Source organism: Zonotrichia albicollis, chromosome 6, assembly GCF_047830755.1.
Source record: "Zonotrichia albicollis isolate bZonAlb1 chromosome 6, bZonAlb1.hap1, whole genome shotgun sequence".
Lineage (NCBI taxonomy): Eukaryota > Metazoa > Chordata > Aves > Passeriformes > Passerellidae > Zonotrichia > Zonotrichia albicollis.
In genome coordinates, this window is record NC_133824.1 from 23,800,182 (window position 1) to 23,822,778 (window position 22,597).

The 22,597-nt window shown below is 38.0% G+C and overlaps 1 protein-coding gene across 11 annotated transcripts in view; it reads right to left on the reverse strand.

Annotated features, from left to right (window-relative positions):
* The window catches only part of MEIS2 (Meis homeobox 2), a 173,745-nt gene that overhangs the window by 139,738 nt on the left and 11,410 nt on the right, over nucleotides 1-22,597 (reverse strand). For all 11 annotated transcript variants that reach the window (XM_074542780.1, XM_074542779.1, XM_074542774.1 and 8 more), the window contains one exon: nucleotides 16,936-17,050. In XM_074542780.1, the coding sequence (XP_074398881.1) occupies nucleotides 16,936-17,050 (115 nt within the window). The remainder of the gene's footprint in view (nucleotides 1-16,935; nucleotides 17,051-22,597) is intronic.

Below are 22,597 nucleotides of genomic sequence, written 5' to 3' on the forward strand. Positions count from 1 at the left end.
GTTCCTAACAAGTTGTTTAAAGGACTGTTATAAAAAGGCAGCTAGAAAGCAAAATTTGAGTGGATCAAGCCTGCCAACTCATAAATAGCATAAGAAGACTGGCGTAAATGAAGTCTTTCTTCTGAAAGTGCGAGATACAGCTTTTACTCAGCTTTAAGGTAAAGCACACAAGTAAAAACCCCATGATTTCACCTGAATTTAACAGCAACATTCCTGCCAACAGACCTTCTCCTTTTTCTTTTGGATTGTAATTATCTCATTTTGCTCACAGAAGTTACACTTTGCTCCATTGAAATAAGACAGACAGCTCAAGAACAGCTAATGAGAATGGGGAAGGCATAAGAGCAGAGGATATTATTCTTTACATTCAAAACCAGTATCCTTCCCAAAGATCTAAAATAAAATTAATCATGCTATAACAAACAGCTGCTTGATGGAAGACTGGAAGAGAAGACCAATACATGGATCCTCCACCGGACATCTGGCCATGAGTGAGTATATCCTGCTCATTACAGCCACAGTACAGGACACTTCACATCCAAGAGTTCTGCAGTGGCAAGCAAAGCAGGTCCCAGTGGATGGTTGGAGGGTTTGCCTCGGCTGCAGGGTGCTCTTTGCATAGTTTACAAATTACGTGCTCAGTCTCTTAAGAATAACTGAACCTTACAAGGAAATTCTCTAAGGAAGCATGTAAAATGTTTATATGTGAATAAACAAGGAAGAAAAAGCCCCCCCACACACACCTACTATGAGCATGAGCAGCTCCTCTGAGCTCATGTAAGGCAGTCGTGAAAGTAGCATGGGAAACAAACTCAAATCTGTACTCACTGATTATATGAAGATGAATTATATAGAGATATTTTTTTCATTGCACAGGCACACTAAGATTGAATCAATTCTGCCTTCAGATGTACAGACTGTGCTCCCACCAACTCCCACTGAAGTCAGAATTTGACCTATTGTGTACTTTACATTCACATCAATGAAGTCACTAAGAATGCAGAAAATTGCTTTAGAAAGATGTAAAATTCTTTACTAGTTCTAAAATAAGAGGACAGCTTATTTCTTTTAAACAAACCAGATTGATAGCCATTTGGAAGAGCTTAAAGGAGGGTTAATTGGCATACAGTAAACCTGAATTCTGACAGTGTGGACTTCTAGCTAAAATGACATTCTCTTTGGTGGTCTTAGGACTGTAGGATTAGTTTACAAGAAAGTAGAGAGGGGTTTGAAACCAAACCCTGAATGTCAGAGATGAATTACCAGATTAGAAAGGCCTGCCCAAATTCAGATTCAGAAGGGAAAACAAAATAACAAAAAAGGGGCAAATATGTAGCGAAGGCTAAGTTATAGATTAACAGCATAAATGAAAGATCTTTAAAAACATAAAAAGAAATCAATAAAGCCCTTCTTTCATAAAACCTTCCTCATACAGAGAACTTTATCCAAAACTATGCTCAGAGCTGGGAATATGAACTGCTAATAACATCTAACTCATGGAAATAATTAGGATAGCCAATTCACAAATAAATGAAAGTGTTTCATCTGTCATTGCAGCTATGAACCACAGAAGATTTTCTTGAAATAGATAAGGTAGGATGAGTTTTGTTTTTCTGAGAGAAGAAACGAGAAAACAGGAGCATATAGAGTGTAAGATATACAGTATCAACTATGTCTAAAGTAAGTTTGTGAACTTAAAAGAATTTCCCTTTAAACTGAAAGATTGTCCCTTAAAACTAATATGATACACTAATATGATACTCTTTATTATGTCTTTTTAACTGGAAAACTGCATTTTTACTTCTCTCTTGGATTAAGTATGAGCACTGCAGTATTTTTTTTTCTTTTTAAGATCATTTCACAAAAAAACCCAGAACATACAGAATTCTAAGTCATATGGGATGTTAACACAGATGAGCCTATCCCCATTTCCCTAAAATGAAAGACATCTATATGTATTAAAAATTTCAGTAACCTCTAAATCAAAACTTAATTTTGCAATACTATAAACTTACAGAATTTACCTTTTTACACAAAATGGATAAAAGACTGCTGACTAAATATGTCTAATAAAATAAAGCATTAATTAAGTTTAACACTTTGCATCTAGAAATATGTGTCTAAATTTACCACTCAAAAAAAAAAATGATACGAACCAGAAATATTTTCTTACTCAAATACGTTTTCACATTGTGACAGATGTTTTGCACAAAATATGCTAAGTGTCTGAATACACACAATGAATCTTAAGTGAACTCAGAAGCATATGAAATAAAATCAACATTCTAACAAGCTAAAGTAGACAAAACTTACCAACTTTAAGGAAAATAATTGTAGCTTTTGATTAGAGCAAAAGTGTCAATTGAAAACAAAGGCTGAGGTGGTCAATATTAACCCCACTGTGGGCCTCTTGATTTCAGTAACAGGACTTGCAATATGCAGATTAGCACAATGTAATAGCCTTTACCAGACTTAGGTACTACTTAAGCTGCAATAGGCACTTCTGAAAATGGAAAGTCTATGCTGAAATATACATCAGAGTTTTAGTCCTTTGCCATTTCTTGCCTAAAAAATATTTGCCATCTCCATAATGCTAATTCTTACAGCAAAATCTTTAAAAAGTGTCAGACTATAGTTTGGACTTCATCTTAATACTGAGAAATAAAAATAAAAGGCATAAATGAAGAAATAATATAGAGGTGACAGCCTTTGGCTGTAGAGAACACATGGGGCTCTAATAATTTTCTCAAGGCGGAGAGCTGACAGTTACACTCATTGGGTTTTACATGTTCTATGGCCTGAGTATTTTTCATTCAAAACAGCTTTATTAACAATCTGAGAGCACTGAAAAATAAGAAAAAAGGATCCTGTGATAAAAACTGACATCCTCCTTTTTTACTTTTTGCAATAATTTTCTTTATATAAAACATTAGCAAAGAAAAACAATGCTTGAGCATAAGGTGAATGCATGGCATACATGGTTGTTTTAAACAAGGGAATTATGTACTCAGCTGAATGGAAGTCCGTGAACACCAAGAAATATAATCAAGTCAAAATTGCTGTTGTCTCAATGATGCACTTGGGATACTGTTTGAGCACCAGGACCTCAATATGTTAGGTACTGTACAAATAAAGCACAAGGACAACCCCTGTCTCTCTCTTTTTTTTTTTTTTTTTTTTTTTTTTTTTTTTTTACTGGCAGAAGCCCAGTGTACCTCCATTGATTTCAGATGTATTAGGAAGGAGGGGCCTGATCCAAAGCTCACTGAAGTCAACCAAAGTCTCTTTCTGTTGATTTAACAGGCTTTGGATTAGTCCCTAAATAAGAACAGATTTTGGCTCAGCTAAAGGATTTCACTTAAGCCCTCTGCTTGTTCAAGCATCTAGTAGGAGCTAAGAGAACACTGCAGTCCTTCTGAGTAGGAGGCTGTGCTCATTCCAAACTATCCCCTTTAACAGATGCACAGGGTCAGGAGTCCCACGAAATGGAGAACCGTCAGTAAGTGGTAGATCTGAGGTGCGAGGAATTAGGAAGGAAGCTTCGAGCTGAAAATTTTTGATTTGTGCTATTTGTGCGATGTTCCGTCCTCTTCAGGCAGGAGTGTAAAATTAGAGAGGGAGTTCATGTGAGTTTCCCAATTTTACGCTTGTAAATTATTTAAAACCTTAGCACCAAGTCCCGCAATAAAATTATATGTGTATTTGCCATTTGCTCTGCTGAACTCCCTGTGAATGAGGGCTGCCTTTAGTCAAGGTATGACCAACTTGCAGCTGTACATGGAGAGGCCCAAGGAAAATTTAAATATATGTAATTGCTTAAACAAGTGTCGCCATGGTAAACTGGTGGGCATAACGCAAGATTACAAACAAAAGTGCACTCTTTACTTATTTAAGAATTAAATGCCAGGGTTGTCAAAAAATTTCATGGTACAAATCACATATTAATAGAGAATTTGCTGAATTCCCCTGTCTTGCTTTCATGGCTGCTCCACCAATCCTTGTCAGTTATAGCAAATGCTTTGTTTACACAAGAAAATAGAAGACCCCAATCCTAGCCTGTGCATGAGGAATGTATAGTGCCAAGGGTGTACAAAGGTAACCATCCATAAAATAATTTGAGTTCATTCCATGAGTTATGAGGCCAGCAGTTTAGGACAGCACTCAGTGCAAGTTTGAGCATCTGGAGTTAGCAATGGACTTCAGCCTCAGAGCAGCTGGGAAGTCAGTGAAGCAGGGGGAAACCACTTTGTCTTGCTCTTTCCCGGGCTCACTGCGCCGGCTGTAGGTAGGAACAGGGTCACCAGGGCCATTGTGCCAACTCTGCCACCAGACAATTTCCCTGAGTTAGCTCCTTATGCCAGGGTAATGACAGCTTCACAAATAACCTAAAACCAGACAGGCTTTGGGGCTGTCACTTATAAACCACCCATATGTATCAGTAGAAAACAAAGAATAATTTACTTTCTCCAACTCCACGCCTTCCTGAATTAATATATTGAGTACAATCAAACAGAAATAGTCAAATTCCTTCAAATCTGAGTTTACTGCAAAGCTTTAATCTCTCCAACTGAGAAATTTTCAAAACTGTTGGCATTTCAAGAAATTAACTGAAGTGAAAGCACAAATTATTTTTTCTCTGAAGCTCAATTTAACATATAAAAACCACCAGAGGAGAAAAATGATTCAAAACTTTGTCCTGCATATATAAAAAACCCAGTGCTTATTAACATTTGTCCTCTAGAATATAGGGCAGAATGGAATTTTGTTACAAAATAAATTTGGAAATATTAGAACTTTATGGCTTTTTGTAGATCCTACATGTCTTAATGGCAGTAGTTCCTATGGAAATTATAAAAAAACTTATCAGGTTTTTTTTGTGTGTATTTGTTTTTTAAGACAGGAGAACCCTGCTCTGCTTTCATTCTTTGGGATTTGACCCAAACTTTGCATATCTGAAAGCAGTAGCACCCCTGCTCTTGCTGCTTATTGCATGCAAGAAGGATCAAGATCTTATGGGGACAGTGCCTTTTTCTTCTCTCCTCTGAGAAGGAAGCACTGCTTTTAACTGACTCACACTGCCTTCCTTCAAGCTTCCTGTGGACAGTCCTCCACTGATTCATGAACAAAAGACAGATCTTTCATGAGTACTGTAACTGTAATCAAGACACCTAGTTGGTGCATTTTAAAATATTATTCTTGGGTTCTTTAGAAAGCCAAGCTACTAAATCTAGATTGGTGTGCTTTAGACTAAAGACAGTCATAAACAACTGTAAAACAGTAACAGAAAAAGGTTATCAATTCCCCCTCAAACAGATAAGATGTATTTCATAATTAACAAAAACCACCTAAATAGGAGGCAGATTATTCAGGATAGTGCTGCCATCTCTGATGCCCTAAGCTTTTATTCTTAGCCACCACTGCCTTTACATCTGCTGAAAACTCACAGGCAACAAAGCAGGGGGTATACTACATCTTCTCATGCCAGGATGAGAAAAATCAATGTCCATGTTTAAAGACAGAGCTATTGATGTGCAAGGTCACTAAGCATCACAACCCATTCTACAGCTCTAGAGTACTAAGGAATTCCTAAAGAAGGAAAAAAAAAAAATACAGTGCATTTTATAATCTTGTTTAAAACCAACATTACCCTTGAGTCCCTAGGAGCTAAATATGAGCACAGAATCCAAGTTTTCCTTGGTCTACAATTGCTATGCTTGTTCAGGGGGAGAGAAACAAAACCACTAAACAAGGAATACCCATATATAATGATACAATGATTTTTCTAACATTGGAAGCACCACTTTAGACTTTTCATCTTTTTGGAAATGTCACTAAAGAGAGTGGTGATGCGATCCACGCCATCCTTTTTTTACTACTTCATAAGCGTTGTTCCTTAAAAACAAAGTTATAAAGTTAAAATACAAAGTTGAAAGATAAAGGCTATTTCACTCCCATGTTCTCACCTTTGTGGAAAAATGAGGAAATGCTTTTAAATGAATAATGCAATAATTTACAAATGCAGTATATCAAGAACTTATTTTATGCAATTCAAGGAGGCCAAGAGAAGAACACACTTTAATTTTCTACAAAAGCATGCATTCCTGGAATACCAGAGTAGTCCACAACAAGAGATGACCATTCTGTACAACCCAAGGACCTCCAGTGCCCATTTCACAGACGGGCAAGAGCACGTGTCAGAGGGGGCAGGAAAACCACACAAGGTCCCCTCAGACCCAGCCCTGCAGTTATCTGCTCCTGAACAGACAGACACACCTTTGCCTCATGAGGGGCTGAGAACCTCCAGGGGAGCCCACCAAATAACAGATGTCTGCCCAGTGACCGTACTTGTTATTTGGATAATGCCTGCAGGTAGCAGGATAATTAAGGTGGCTGTCACTGTTCCCCTCTATTATCCTCTCTTTATGACTACACTGCTTTTTTTTATGGGTCACATAACTCCAGAAAGTTGCAAGTCTGAATTTCTACATGAGTTTTCAGGTGTACTTTGCTATTCTTGTAAACATTTTTAAATACTCCTTTACATTTACTGCCTTTACAGATTTTTCACAACCAGTAGAAAGTACTGGTTAAAACAGTAAGCATTTATTTGAAGATATCGTAAAACATATAGACACTCATCTGATTTTGAAAATAAATCCTCAGCTTATCCAGACTTAGATCAAGATGGCTTGATTTTTTAGTGAATGAAAAACCTATCTGAATTATACAACAACTTAAGTGAATAGGAAGTTAGAAAATAGGAGAAATTACTCACTTTAGCCTATATAAATCTTTTTGCAACCTCAGCTCCAACTTTAACAACCTGTAGTACCTATTACTAGAAATTACACTAAGAAAATATATTTAGACACCAGATTCAGGTTTATTCATAATCTGAAATCAGTTACTTAAATGAGAAGTGATTTTATAAATGAAAAACAACATTTTACAGTAATTCAAAATCAGAATGGTTTGAAAATTCAGAATTGTAAACAAATGCATCACATTATCACATTAAGAGTTAGATAAACACAGCTGTCAAATCTTCTTCACCTGTCCTACTTCCCCTGCTCTATAGATATAAAAGCTGCTCAGTAGCTGTAAGAACCACAGAGTGGTTAGCACTCCTCTTCTCAGGCAAAGAGACAAGGCATTAAGACAAAAGGCCAGCATACTACAATGTGTGGTGCCATAATGCAGTGTTTGATGCTCTAGAGGGCCTTCAACAAGTACTGTACAGCAAAAAAATCAATGGCAAATCAGCATGATAACAGAGTATGAGTTGCCCTGTAATAGCCTTAAGCCCCACAAGGCTACTGGGGTCCTTTTCATTCACCAGGCTGCCCTGAGCTGGGTGAGCCTGCCCTCCCGCCCTGAGCACTCTGGATAGGTCAGTGCCCCATGGCTTTCACCTTCATTCTGGTTCTGGTAGAGCTAATTTTCTTCACAGTGGCTATTATGGGGCCATGTTTTCTATTTGTGCTGGAAAGAGTGCTGATAAGCCTGGGGTGGGGTTTTCCTGCTGCTGAGCAGCACTTGCACAGAGGCTGGAGTGCACAAGAACTTGGGAGGACACACACCTGGGATAGGTGAGCCCAGCTCAGCAGAAGGATATCCCCACACCAAACGGTGTATTGCTCAGCGTACAGAGCTGCGGAAAAGAGAAAGGGAACATGCCCAGAGTGATGTAATTGTTGCCCTAAGTCACTCTTATGCATGATGGAGCCCTGCTTCCCCTGAAATAGCTGAACACCTGCCTGCTGAGGGGAAGAACTGAATGAATTCCTTGTTTTGCTTTACCTATTACATTGTTTTTATCTCAAGCCATGAGTTTTTTTCACTTTTACCCTTCAGATTTTCTCCCCCATCTCACTGGCAGGGGAGAATGGGGAAGTGACCATGTGGGGCTGAGCTGCACGCTGGGGCTAAACCACTACCACCTTGCACAGTAAGGGAAACTGACAGGGGCTCTTTTAAACTTTTAAAAGTGGAACTTTATTTTTCTTGGCAAAGATTTGAAGGCTTTCATTTCTCTCTCTTTTTTTCTCAAATAACTGTCTCCTCTAAGTAAACCCACTGAATTTGGACTGTAAGCACCCTCAGCATTAAACAGATCCCTCCAACCCTACGGAGGGTGTTACAGATATGATTCCTCTGTCAGGTTTAGCAAAGTACAACTCTAGATGTACAAGAGAAAGAAATAGTGTTCAATTCCATGCAAATTGTTATGCATGCAACAAAATGGGCCTACAAATATTTCATTCATATGGTAGGTTTAATTTCAATATTTCTTTAATTACTTTCCAACAATGTCTGGTTTCTGTTGAATTTACGCTAGTACTTGGCATTTGATGCAACCCCAAAAAGATAAGATACATATGTCCCCTCTTCACAGTCTTGGCATTTTTACCTTAACTCAGGCATTGAAGGGATTGGTTTGAAAAATTACCTTGCTGATTAGATGGGTTTTCTGGTAAATATATTGCATTAATCCTTACATTCGGAATATGACATAAGGTACACAAACGTTCCTGTCTGACTCAACGGCAACATATCATGGCTTAAGGAGGATATGTACACTGATCTCTGTGAGCAAAGAAAGAGCTAATTGGGAGTTAGATTCAGTGTGATTATCAGCTTGTTTATGATAAGGGAGTACTCTTCTGAATAGCACTGTAAATTCATTCCCTGATTGTGGTGTTAAACCACAGCTCACCCCTCCCCCCCTGCTTTTTTTTTTTTTATTTGGTTAGAAGGGGCTTTAAACTATTTTAAGCAGATGACAGTGTCATGCTTTGATTTTCGTCCATCTTAAAAAATAAATCAGCTACATGAGCCTGATGTCAAATTTCACTTTCTAATCGGAGAAAGGCACATTTTAAGTGTTTACTATAAGAACACATTTGGGTAATTTTTCCCCATGTCATTATGAACATTAGACTGACCCAATTAATATGAGATGTTTCTATGCTGCTGGAACAGACCGTGTTACAGAAAGAGCCATTTGCACAACCTGTTCATGATTATGGGCCATAAGGACACAAAGATGGCACAGACATTTGTGGACCATCTGAATTCTTACAGAGGAACGGAAAAGAGGAAAAAAAAATTTTTGTTAGCTGACTGTTGTGGGTCATGTTTTTTAATCCAGAGTATTGGACATGTAACACAGCAACAAGAGCTGATCATTTTGTTTAATCACCTTTTGGATCTGTGCCAGATGGTCTCTATTGAGAGCGCTGCAAACAGAGAGAGATGAACTGCGTCTAACATGCCACTAGAGCTTTCCCGTAAATGTCTGAGAACTGAATCCAACAAGAATTTAGTCTCAGAGCAGAAAGGGATACATTTAAAAACTATGTGCATTAACTATACTTTTCCCCATAGAATCCTCACTTGGCATGAATAATTTACCCTCTCTTATGCTAATGGGATCATGAAAGTATCCCTGTGTCTTTAGTGCAGCTATTCTCAGCTTTCAGTAATTACCCCACCCAGTGAAAATAACATGGCTCCTGCAGCTGAACGGCCTACCCGTACCTGGCAATTAGAAAGATCATGGCTGACACAGGAGCGGCCCAGAGATGGACACGCCAGCCTCAGGAGCAGCTTGAAAAATTAAAAGCCTTCCACTGTGAACATTTCCGTCCTTGCTTAGGATCAACACGGAGAGAGCAGCTCCTGCAAGGGCATTTTTATTTTTTAAGGGTGACAGAGTATTCCAATGTACTATCAGGCACCCCCATATTAAGAAACAGAAACATTTCTTGGTCATCAACAGCTAAAATAAAGCTGATGGGTTGCTTTTTTTTTTTTTAAATAGGAGCTGTCTTAATAAACAAGAGAGAGAGAATTAAAAAGTCAATTAATGAGTGTCCTTCGGTATCTAACAATTTTATCTGCTATACAAAGGAAACCCTGTAGTATTTCATTAATGAAAAGTTTTTATAAAACAATTACAAAGAACTAGGCTTTGACCTCTGTCCATGGCACTCCATGTTAGGTAGTTCACTATGTAAAAATTATCAGGCTAAAACATCTGGGAAAGAAAGCTATGAAACAGCAGGGAACGTGGCTGGTTTATTGTTTATCTTTTGTTTATGAGGCAGTATTCAAGTTTAATTACTACTCTAAATTAAACTCTAACAGGCATCAGGAGACATCCCTTTACACAACTATGTTAAAAAAAAAATTCCGAGATTCCAACACTAGATCTTTCAAATAAATCGGTATATATAGGAAGAAATTAGTCGGTAACAACACAGGAAGATATTTAAGCACTTAATACTGTATATTTGAATGTGTTGCATTTTGAAGCCATTAATATTGTAGCAAACATAAAATTATAATTTAGTGAATGGGATGTTATCTAGCATTTGGAGGCAAATTGGGTTAGGCTGAATAGAGTCTGAGATGGAGGGAATAGCCTAAGGGGGAATCCTACCTTTGTAATTTGAAATACAAATACATAAATAAATATATATACACATACATATATTTTAAAATACCCAGAAACATGAAATCAGAGAAGAACCTCTCCACAGTAACAATTTCTTAAGTAAAATAATGTACTTTCTTTCTCTGAGCATTCACATACAAAAGTGGAGGAAAGAGTTCACTGTTTACCGTAACAGTAAGTGACCAGTTTTAGATGAACTTAGCTGTAGGAAAAAATAAAAGTTGAAAGCAACTAGCAAAAGATTATTCCAGATGGCATCTGTCATATTGTATTTAGGGTTATTTTAAAGAGATTACTGCCACTATGAAAACATTCCATTGACAGAGTTTTACTAGGCTGCTTTTGAAACCCCAGCAAAACATACTACAAATATGGAAGTAAAGGTGTATGTAGATTTTTATCTACATCTAAATATACAAACCTACATGCATTAAAAGGTAAGAGTGAGGTGAGTAACTTGAATACAAGTATAGCGTTTTAAACACCACACACACACTCTCTGAGCTGTAATTTAATAAAAGGTGAGGAATCTGCAGTTGCTACCCGCCTGATTGTTAGAAAACTGTACAGTGAAGTGAAAATTCACTATGAAATTTTAATGCTACTTATTGAACAGTGGGTAGGGACACACATCTTTTTTGTGGTTATTGTTTAATTGCTGGAGTCAGCAAATTTTTTTTTTCATGCAATAGACAGAAATAAAAGAAAGGATGGGAGGATATCAAAAATTGACTATATTTAGCTAAGCTGGTTCTGGCATGATCATGGTTAATGTGCATGTGGTGTGCAGTGTGAGCTCAGCAGTTACTGGGCCAACTGTCTCAGTATTTCTGGGAATTCTGCCTATTCACAGTGCAGGGATTGTTCAATTGCTGCAAAATGTACAAAATGAATTTTACAAAAATGAATTGTAAGGAAGGCCCCATTACAACGATTTTACAGCAAAGATGTCAACATCAATTTTTCTTTCATGCATAGCTAATGATTAAAACAACATATTCCATTTGCCTAAGAATTTATTTCTTATTGGCACATCAAAATATTGAAATCAAAGTTATCTTTACTCTACCCTTATTACTCATTGCTGCTGAACCCACACCATTGTTCAAACCATGAAAAAATAAAGCAAACTTGGCAAGAAATACTTAAAACAAAGGCCCATCAATATTCTCCAATTTGTCAACATCTCAATTACAGCAATGAAAAAAATGTAAATTTCATGTGCTTTGAACACTAAGGGGTCTATTCTTCTGTCAGTGCACATGCGTAACTCCCATCACCATTAATGGGAATTACTCATACATATCAACACAAGGACGGGCCCCTCAAACTTGAAAGAAAAAGATGAATTAATAAGGGCTACTCGCTTCCTGTATCTTCCTCAGTTGAAAAAAGTCATTGTTCTTTAAGAGTTTTTCAGACTTCATACAGTTCACCTTTATAAGAGCTGTGCCTTCTGAAATAATGCATCTCCAGTGAAGCATTATTTATTAGCAAGTTTGATTTTTCAGTCTGGATGTTTGAGCCTGCCTTTCAGGAATTTCCTTTCTTACAGAAGGCAGCTCTCTTCCAATAAAACCATACCCTATCACTTTATAGGTAAAAACACAAAGGAATAAAAATATGTTCTGAATCTTTACGATGAATATGCATAGTAGCTTCAGCAGGCTTATCATACTTACAGAACTAGGGAAAAGAAGTTGTAGCATTAGCTTTTGGATTAGCTTCCAAAGACTTTGCATGAATATATTATTTTGTAATTGTTGCTAACATCAACATATCCCTCTCCTTTTTTTAACTACTGGAGTTTGGTTCTAAGCTTTGAGTAATGCCAGTAGAGTTTCCAATATTAAAATAAACCTTTGGGCTTTATCACCTAGTCTTGTAAACAAATTTGATTTACACACTACATTACAGGATGGTATATTATGAATAAGAAATAATAGTACTTAATTTTTCCAACAAGCATGAGTCCAGAGAGTTAACCTGTGATGGGTGCTTCATTTCAGTTAATATCTTAGTTGACTTTGTCCTGAACCAGATTATGGAGTCTTTGCCAAAGAAAGCTATCACGGATAGACATCAAGCTGGCACAGAAGTGCTTCTAAACTACTTTGGGATTTGCTTTAGAGAGTAGCCTCAGATATTATTTATAAAGGGGCAGATCATTCAGCACAAGTAGTTACTTTAAAAAAAAAATGAAGCTTAAAAAGCCACACAACAATGAACTACTCATTCACATGTGTAAAGCAAAGATGTGATACTCATTTATATTTTTACTGCTCTATAGCCCATCAGAATTTTCTAATCTCTGGATTCTTACTTATGATGAAGTTTGTCACCCCAGATCTAATCCTAAAAAGATGCTGAACTTCCTGAAAGGTCCTGAAGGAAGACAGCCTCCATCTGACTTGGATGGATCAGGCCCTTTGAGTGAGTGAACTATGAATATGACAGATCAGGTATACAATCCTGGTACCATAAAATATGAAACTGAAATTATTCCCTGGTGCTTTCCTGTAGACCACATGTTTTTAAACCTTAAAGAGATTTATTTCCCATTTTTCATGCATAATCTGCCATATTCATTATTTGCAATATCCCATAAAGAAATTAAATAGGAATTAAAGTCTGGAAGCATCATATCCATCACTGTGGTACAAACTGATGCCAAATTCTAGAAGTCATTTAGCCTTTTATGTAAAGGCAGTGGCTGTTTTCACTTTGTTTCACAAAGAATAAAGAAAACACAATACCCCAGAAGACTTTCAGATGTGTTTTTTCCTCTCCAAAGAAAAGGGTGGATGATAAAGCTACACACACCTTTTAATCTTCCACTTAGACTTTTTACACATATATTCCTTGGCAAAAACCCAAGGGTCTTCTCTTTCCCCTCCCCTTCTCTCACCCCCTTTCCTGCCATCTCCCTTGCTATAACTCAGCTAACCCAACAGAACCAGTCAGTTTTAAATTTCAGTTGGGACCCCGGTGACCTGTTAATGAATCTACAGAGAGGAGAAAAACTCACAGTGTTGAGTTATGCCTGGTGTTGCTAGCTGACTTGGAGTCAGAAATGCTTGAAGCGTTAACGTAATTGCAAGAATGTGAAAAATGAAGCGTTGGGCTCCTGAGCAAAGCGAAAGGTCAAAGCAAGCCCTACACAAAACAAGTCTCTGGAAGATGGCCTCATTAGACCATTAAATCAGCTTCTCCTTTTTCTCCTTTGTAAGATGTTTAGAGTGTTTTATTTTTATTATTGGATACATTTAACTCTTTCCAGGGCAGGGGGAAAGTAGATCGGACCTACTACATAATTACTAATCTTTAAAATAGTATTATACAGCATTGATTTGCATTTGTGGATCTGAACTGGGATAAAGTCAATAACTGCTTGGTGGATTACAGATCACTACTACTTTGGTTTGCCAGATGATCAATATGTTGTGTAGCTTAGTTTTCTGTTGAACAAGTGAGGTGACATGCTAAGAACAACATAGACACTCACCACTAATAAAATTAGGATAATCTTTCAACATTTGCTGCCTGAAGGCCCTTTACTTAACTCATCCAATGCCAGCATGTTTCTAATAATACCAAACACAGACTGGATTAACCCTTTTGATGCCAAAAGGCAGCCATGCACTGTAGCGGAGAGACTATCCTCCATAAAGAGACAAAATGTCTACACTTTTTTATTCGGTTCAAACTGTAAGAATTATGGATGGATTCTTACAGGCAATAAATGTATTTATCTCATGCAGAGAAAGTCTGCAAAAAACAGTCATCACCCACCCAAATCTTTTCCATCTCCTCCCTCTCCAAAATATAATAAAATTAAAAGAAAATAATTTATAAAAAAATATCACAGGGTGCACATCATACACTCAAGGCAAAAGCAGAGACCCCTGGAAAAAGTGCTCTCAAAAGCCAGAAGAGACTGACTCTAGGATGAATCAATCTCTGCTGCCACCAGGCATTAGTGGAGAAGACTGTAAGTTGCTAATGTAACCCAAGACTCTCTAATGAGTTCCCATTTCCAAGAAATCCTTTGGGGCAAGTGAAGCAGCATTTGTGGAAGCTCTTGGCAAAACTGCAGGGAAACCAAGTTGACCCAAGTGAGTAACTGCACTGGAATAGCTCAAGAGGGCATCTATCCTTCTCAGCATTGTCTGGGACCAGCTCACTGCTGGCTCAGGAATTACAAAGTAAATTCTGCCCCTCCGAAGAAAGCCTAAGGAAAATTCAAGACAGTCCCCCATTCTCCTTACTCTTTCCCAGGACTGAGAGGGTGAGAGCAATCCAGAGCCATCTCCAGTGGGAATTCTGCTGGTGCTGTAGAATAACCTTTCAGCTGCCAGCAGCTGAATGGAATGGTGATTTGTCACTGGACTTCAGCTTCCCTTTCGAAGGCCCAGATGAGCACAAAGGGAAACATACTTGCAATGCTTTACCCTGCTGGACTGGACAGCACCAGTGACTGATTTGGCCCCTCAGAGGCTGTTCCTCTTCCACAGAAATGAATAACAGGTTTGTTGAAATCATATTTATTGGCAGAAACCAACTTCTAAAGGAAAAGTGGTGTAGTAGTCATCAACTGCTTTTTCTAATGTTTAGCAATATTTCCCAAGCACCCACCAGAGTTACACGACAGGGGATCAGAGACTATGAAATGCAGGATCCCTGGATATGTATACAAGCGATTTCTTTATATCAAGCATGGCTCAATTAAGGAACTTTTTTAATTTCTAAGGGGTTCCTGGGGCAGAGTGGCTATACAGGTGTCAGGAAACTTTCTCCCTAGGGATGGAATGAAGATGGCAGACCAATCCAAGGAATCATTTTTAAGCAAGCAAATCATCTGCTACACGGAGCACTTTAGCTACAGTATATCACATAAACATTTGATCAACAGTATCCTGGCCTATGGCCAGCCAATAGACATAAAACCATCATACTGTTTAGCAGTCAAGCTCTCCCTATCAGCTGTTGAAGCTGTAATGGTTCATGCTGGGTCTTGTACAGTTCCATTTTAATCCCATAGCAAAAAATCCTTGTGACTCATTTTGGAGTAGGATCACACCCTATGCCATGGCTGCTTTCTATCAGCAATAAGATTACAAATGTATAAACAATTCTTACAAATAGAAGACAAAACCAAACCACTCTACCAGAAACAAACTTTGCAAGTTCCTAGAACTGCAACGGGTTCAGCACCAGATCACCAGGCAGATGAGGGGAACTAGCTCTGTGCCAAGCAATGGGCCACGTGAGAGACATAAAATCACACATCTCTTCTGCTGTCTAAGCATGGCAAATACCATGGAGGGAGGCAGTCTGCAGCATGAGAACAGCCAAAGCAACCCTAGCCCTGAAGGCATCTCCCTTTGCCAGTGTTGGGGTCCTTCAAGACTAGCTGGTTATCAGCCCTGTCCATTGGCTCTGCTGGGCACGAGGGGAAAATGGCAAAATACCACAGATGCAGGAGAAACATCTTGTGGTGAGACCGTATCATAAGACCTTATAGAGGTAATGTCCCTCTCACTGGCAGAAGCTTACCATGTTTGCAAAGAAAAACAAGAATGGAGTCCACCTTAAACTCTGGACTCAAAAAAAAAATCAAAAAAGGAGAAAAAAGAAAAAATCAACTCTTGAGTCAAAATCCAAGAATGACAGCAGGCCATCTTTACCCAACATTTAGCACTGAGGGCTTGACTCTTACACCTTCTGGAGTCAGTTATTCTTCTAATGAGCACGTGTAAAACACTATCATAACAGAATGACAGCCTTTGACACTCACTCAGCATGGATGCAGATGACCACACATAAGGTGCAATGCAGTAGGAAATAAAACAAAAAACCCTAAAATAATAATCAAACCTCCTCAACCTTGAGGAACTTGCACTGTATATAGATACAAAAGAGGTTTTGCAGTTGAGGTGTATCTCTATTTACCATTCAGAATTCAGATTTTCAGAAACAAAAACAAATCAGTACAAGCAAACATTTCAAGAAACATTTTTTCTGTCTAATTCAGGGTTTGCTTCTATTTTATATAATTTAGCAGCTTCATAACTTCACACAGAAGTCTCTTTCTCATATAAAACTGCAAGTTAAACTCTCCTTCTTTAACCCAACCCAAACAACTGCACCGCAGCTGGAGAGTATGTCTGTCATTATATTTACTTACACCACACAAAAATAAACTGTAGATAACCAAATTTGTAAAGGAATTGGCAGAACTAATCAATTGTTATTACAAAGCTTGTTTGAAGATTAGATATTTCGCTTTGAAATAATAATAAAATGCAGCTAAGTGGGTTAGGAAAAGGAAATACCGTCTCCCTAACTTACAGCTGATTATACTGCAAGTCTGCCACTCTGTGTTTACTCTAAGGCAGATGTACTGATATAATGAAAAAAGCTGGAGTTATTTTAGTCATGCCTACTTTGTGGAGAGAAAAAGTTTGACCTTTTACCTTGCTCGCTGCTGTTGTCTCCACTCTGGGAAGCGTGGCCCCCGCTGGAGGGCCCTGGTGTGCCTGCCGAGTGCGTTGAGGTTGCATCATCGTGGTCTCTCCAAGATGAAGGATTCTGGTGTCAGAGCGCCAAGGAATTTTTTCCACGGTTCCCATTCCAATAGCAAATGAAGAACAGAAAGCAAACAGGGAGAAGAGGGGAGGAAGGGGAGGAAAGTATACACATTAGCATTTGTGAATTGTGCCAAACACCTATACTGTTTGCACAGTGTAATAATTCTTCAGCAAAGGCAAGCATAGGAGATACAAAGATTTACTTGTTAAAACACAAGACAGATTTTTTTTCTTTTTTAAACTTTCCACAGAGTTTTATGGATTTAATTGTTTGAATAATACTGGAAAAAAATATTTCAGGACAGAACAAAAAACCCGTAAGTTTTGCTTCTTAAGGAGCTCTACAGGGTAGTGGGGAGGGGAGGGGAGGCAGAGGAGGGAAGGGTATCCACCTACATAGTTTATGATACTAGGTGTTCTCATTAGGATCAGGATAGTTGGCATGCAAACTATCTCCCCACACTTTGTTTTTCCAGACAGTGAGGGGAGAAGAGGAGGGAAGCTTTTTCAAGAAGTACAGGAGAACACGAATGGGAGAGGAGTGTGTCTTCACCCCCCAATCTCTCTGTCACCCATTTAAATGCTGGAAAAGCTTCCAACAAAATCAAAGCTGTGAGGGGAAAAAGGAGGTTTTCTCTGAAAGACATTATATACCAGGAAAGATGCTTCTTAACCCCCAGCTACTACCTTGATTTGACACATTTCAAGAGACTTTTCTGGATTTATCACTCTAACAGTTCACTTACAAGAATTGTCAAGAACAACCACCAGGTGATTATATAAAATAACATGTATAATGATTTTCATGTAACTCCTTCTGCATTACTATGCATAAAACACTACAAAAGGGAATGCAGAAGGCAGACTTACAAAGTTTGCAAAACTTGGCTAAGTAAGAGCTGAACTACTGTACTTAAGTCACATAACTCATGTATGCTTTCTAATTTATTGGGTATTGGCTTTCCTGGAGAGAGGAGCTGCTATTTAAAAGGATAAGTGAGGAAAACTTAATGTTACAGTTTAGTGCTACTTTGTTGAGTGTATTCTCCTCCTGTCCTCCTCCCCTTTCCTGATCATTCCCAATACCCTGCTGTTGCTTAAAGGAAAACAGGAATTCTACTGTACAGGAAGAGCTTTATCAGCACCACATGAAGGCAGGCAAGAGATGGAATTTCCTCTGGCAGAAAAGGAGAGCAAGAACACATGAAACAGATCAGAGTAGGGGTTGGACCTGCATTACTTATCACCTGCATGCGACGATTTAACTCAAGCATATTATAATAATCTAACAACCAACCAAACAACAATCTTCCCTCAAAAAAAATTGCTTTCTTAGGCTGCTTAGTTTTGAGTGTGGTTTAAATCTACATTGTGAAATAACACTAGACCATTAAAGCATGAGGAGAAGATGAAAGCAGTAAGTGACAAGTTGGATTTGAGCAGGACCGATTCTGACCTCATCGACATCAATGTGTACTAGGAGTAAGTTCAACATAATCAACTGATTTACCCATTGTAAAATACAGTGTAAGTGTGATTGGGACCAAGTCCCAAAATCTATATTGAAACATCTCAAAGTAATCTTCTAGCACTGATTAGTACCACATGCTGTATAGCAACACAGGATAGAACTGCCAAGGAAAGGCTTTCTACAATACCCAGCAACATAAATCTGACGGGCCTGACCTGGATCACAGCAGAGACAAAGGAAAGAGCCCATGACTTCAAAAGGTTCCCAGTAAAGTCTCAGGTGACCAAAGGGTAAGAAGGACCCAAATTCCCTTCACCTTACAAGGACAGAAGCACACATACACCCACGTATGTGGTTCCATGACAGGAAGACACGAGTAAAATCAGAAGACAGGTCAGGATCTGAAATTTGCCTAACCTGTCAGCACAGTATGCAGCACAAGAACACTTACAGCACAAAATCACCAGCCCCTCCAAAACCTATAAGACTGAACTACTTTTCCTCACACAGAACTACAACAGGAAAAAACTGCAACCAAACGGTAGCATTTTATATTCATTGAGGTTATTGTGTTAATCTTCTCTAAATAATACTATTATTCCCCACTGTTTCATTTAAAAACAACAAACAGCAACACAAAACAAGAAAAACAAATAAACCCCCCACATTTTACCATCATATTTCAGAGTCAGGTGGAGAGAAACACAAAAAGAAAGATGAGAAATCTTGAAAGTTCAAGCAGCCCAGGTGTTATTAAAAAGAACAAAAAACATGAAAATAAGGTTAGCAAAAAGTTCAGATGGAAATAAAAGGCAAAAACTGTGCAAGTTTCTTTACAGCCTGGATTAAAACACAGTTGTGCCTATGAGCTTCTCTTTTTATCTCTGACTTAGGAAGACACTCAAATAGCTTCAAGCTGAAGGCAAACAGCAGACAGGAGCTCTTCAGCCCTCTGCAGCCTCTTAGCGTCAGCTGTTTGCCGGATGGTAATCAGATAAAGAGCTAGAAGAAATACATGAAAAAGAAAAGAAACAATAGCATAGCATGAGTTTAGCCCTCCAACAACATCGTGCTGGAACCTTCTTTTAAAAAACATAGTAATTGCAACATGTTCACCTAGGCTAAACTTTTCATGGAACACAGTGAATTATGCTAATTTTGTGTACTGCAGGCTCTCTTGTGCTGGCTGCAGTTGGAGCTCCTTATCGCACGTAGAAAGTTACAATAATTAACTGGTAACTGCTCAGCTATGTTTTAAGGCAAATGTCATCCAAAACCTATCATACAATATTTCAAAATCTAGACCAGCCTTTCTGTTTCAAAGCTGTAAAAATTTGTAAAGGATCACTGAATGAGACTTCCCACAGCTGAAAACACTTGCTGTCTCTACCAGGCTGAGTTGGTTTTGACCTCAGTTTGTAGGTCTGGTTTGAGAAAGACACACTGTATTGATTGAAAATTCAGTGTATTTCTTGTGACACAGTATTCTTGAGGAAGCTATTTGGCAGAGTTTTGTTGGAGGACAGAAAATATAAGATAAGGTATTTACTAAATGCAACAGTAGAATATTGGAGGAATTTGAAAGGGAGAGAAATAACTAGACTTCAATATTATAAAAAATGACAAAAAATTTTAGGGGGCGAGCTTACAGACTCATAAAAAGACAGCATTCTTTTGGTTTGGACTAAGATCATTGCACGAGTCAGTGAATTGAACTTTTTCTCTCCTAGACAATTTCCAACCTCACATCCCTCAAAAAATATTCTTGGCCAAATGACTAATCGTAAGTATTTATTTCATGCACACCTTCACCCAAAAAAACCCAAGAAAAACCAAAAAAACCCCAAAAAAACCCTAAAAAACCAACCAAATGACACCTTTAAAGTGTGCTTCACTGGAAAACTTCATCGGTATAGCTGAAGTACCTGAAGAGATCCTAGTCTAAAACCCACTAATATTAGTTGCAATTTTTATGTTAGTTTCAATAAAATTAGTATTGAGTTATCACACTAAAAAAAATTTTAAAAAATAAGGAAACAAAGAAACAAAACATATAGCTTTAGATATATTACACAAACTGCTAGCATGACTTCTCATTTCTTCTTGCAAGTTTAGTAATATACTTTGCAGAAACTCACTGAAGAGATATCTGCCAAAACAGAATTGTCTATTTTGTGTACCGTGCACACACTATAAAAATTTCACACATGTATGACCTAAACTAATGCCAGATATCATAGAAAGTGAACAGCACACATGTATCTATTCCCAGTAGTTCTAATAATTGGGAGCCAAATATGGTACTCCTCTTGGTCTTACCTAATTGTGTTAAAGAGCAGTGTTACTAGGAGAAAAGCAGTGAATACTGAGTAGAGCACAATAGAAGGAGATGGAAAATAGATACAAGAAGCTATGTCTCCAGGGGCAGTATTTTCTATTTGCTGGGCTACAGACTCACAGCTGATAATGCAAGTTGTAATTAATATAAAAGCAGGAGACAATATGGGGAAAGCTTGTACTAGCAGGGCCACAGGAGATCACTCCACTGCTATCCACTGTTTCTCATTTACACACACGGCCTTCCCTAGAAAACACAATTTTACCAGGGTTTTTTCCCTTGAAAGTAAAAAAAAAAAAATTGATTTAGTACCACCATTGAATTTTGCTAAATCTAGAAAAGAGCAACAGAAAGGACAAAAGGCATACAAAGCCAATCTGACACATTTCTCTTTTGTTGATGCTGAAAATCTGCTGGAAACCATAAGAGTTTTTAACTACTACAGGATTTCTTGAACAGAGATGTCGTAACAGAGAAATTTGATATAGGATAAGCTTCTGACAAATTGCAATTCTTACTTTGTATGTCCAAAATATCTGCTGGGCAAAGTCTGGCTAGCTTTTTTGTGAGTGTATGTAGTCCTGCTAGGGTTGATTCTGATCTCATACTGCTTTTTATGGTGATATTAAAGACTCAATTAACCATAAGGAATCTGCTTCTTATTTATAACTGGGAAGTAAAATCAATCAGGCCAGCTGATACCCATGTGAGTGAGCTAAGCAGGATTTGACTCACATTTTTAACTGAAGTTTCAAGTTTACAACTCTGACAGGATCGGGCCCCAGCATAATTTTATCAGATGAAATTGAAAAAATCATTAATCTTAAAAGAACAAAAAAAACCCAACTTGTTTTTATAAAAGAAATTACAATGGCTATAAAGCTTATTGTTTCTAAACATGGTTGGACTCAAAGGTCTGGTAAATAAATTTTACCAGTTTTTCAGGGTTTTTTTTCCAGCTATACAGTTTCACCTATTTTTCAGTTTTACAAAACTGAACTGAACTGAGTGATGCCGACGGCATTATCCCCCCGCAAACACAATCCAAATCCTGCTGACCTTGTTCTTACAAGTAACACACGTAACACATGTGGGAATGGCTGACATGACTGATACCCCAAAGATCTGTACAGAGGTACAGCCATATATGAAAGTGTCACAGACCACGCAGGACACGGGAACCCATGGCACGCATGCACACGGTTCCTGTGAGTAGTGTATCTGTGTCTGTGTGTGGTGTGTGTAAAGCCCAGGGTGGTATCAGAGATCACACCGAGTGCATTTAATAACAAACTTACTATTTAGAGGAACTTTCAATAAGACAAAAAGACATGAAAAACTCTAATTTGACATAATACGTATGTTTTCTGAAAAAGACTACTCCTGGTATCACTCAGGTTTATTTTCCAAAAGATGCATGCTTAAGAGGATTACTTCTTTTTGTACTAGAGTTACACAATTGAAACAAAAAATAATGCCCAGCAATCTATCAGATATTTTGTATATAAGAACAAGTTTTAATTCTTCTCCCTTGATTTTGCACTTGAAGAAAGCATCAGTAGCAATTTTTGAGTTTCCTAGAACACGGCAGCTTTCTGAAAAGCTGCGTGTTTTGTGTTTTCTAATTAAGATTGAAATCAGACATGTAATCCACCTGTCACCAAGGAACTGAGACTTGAAAAATCAGGGGGGTGTTGGGTTTTTTAATTGTCCTTCTATGTCATTCTGTGTGGCTACAC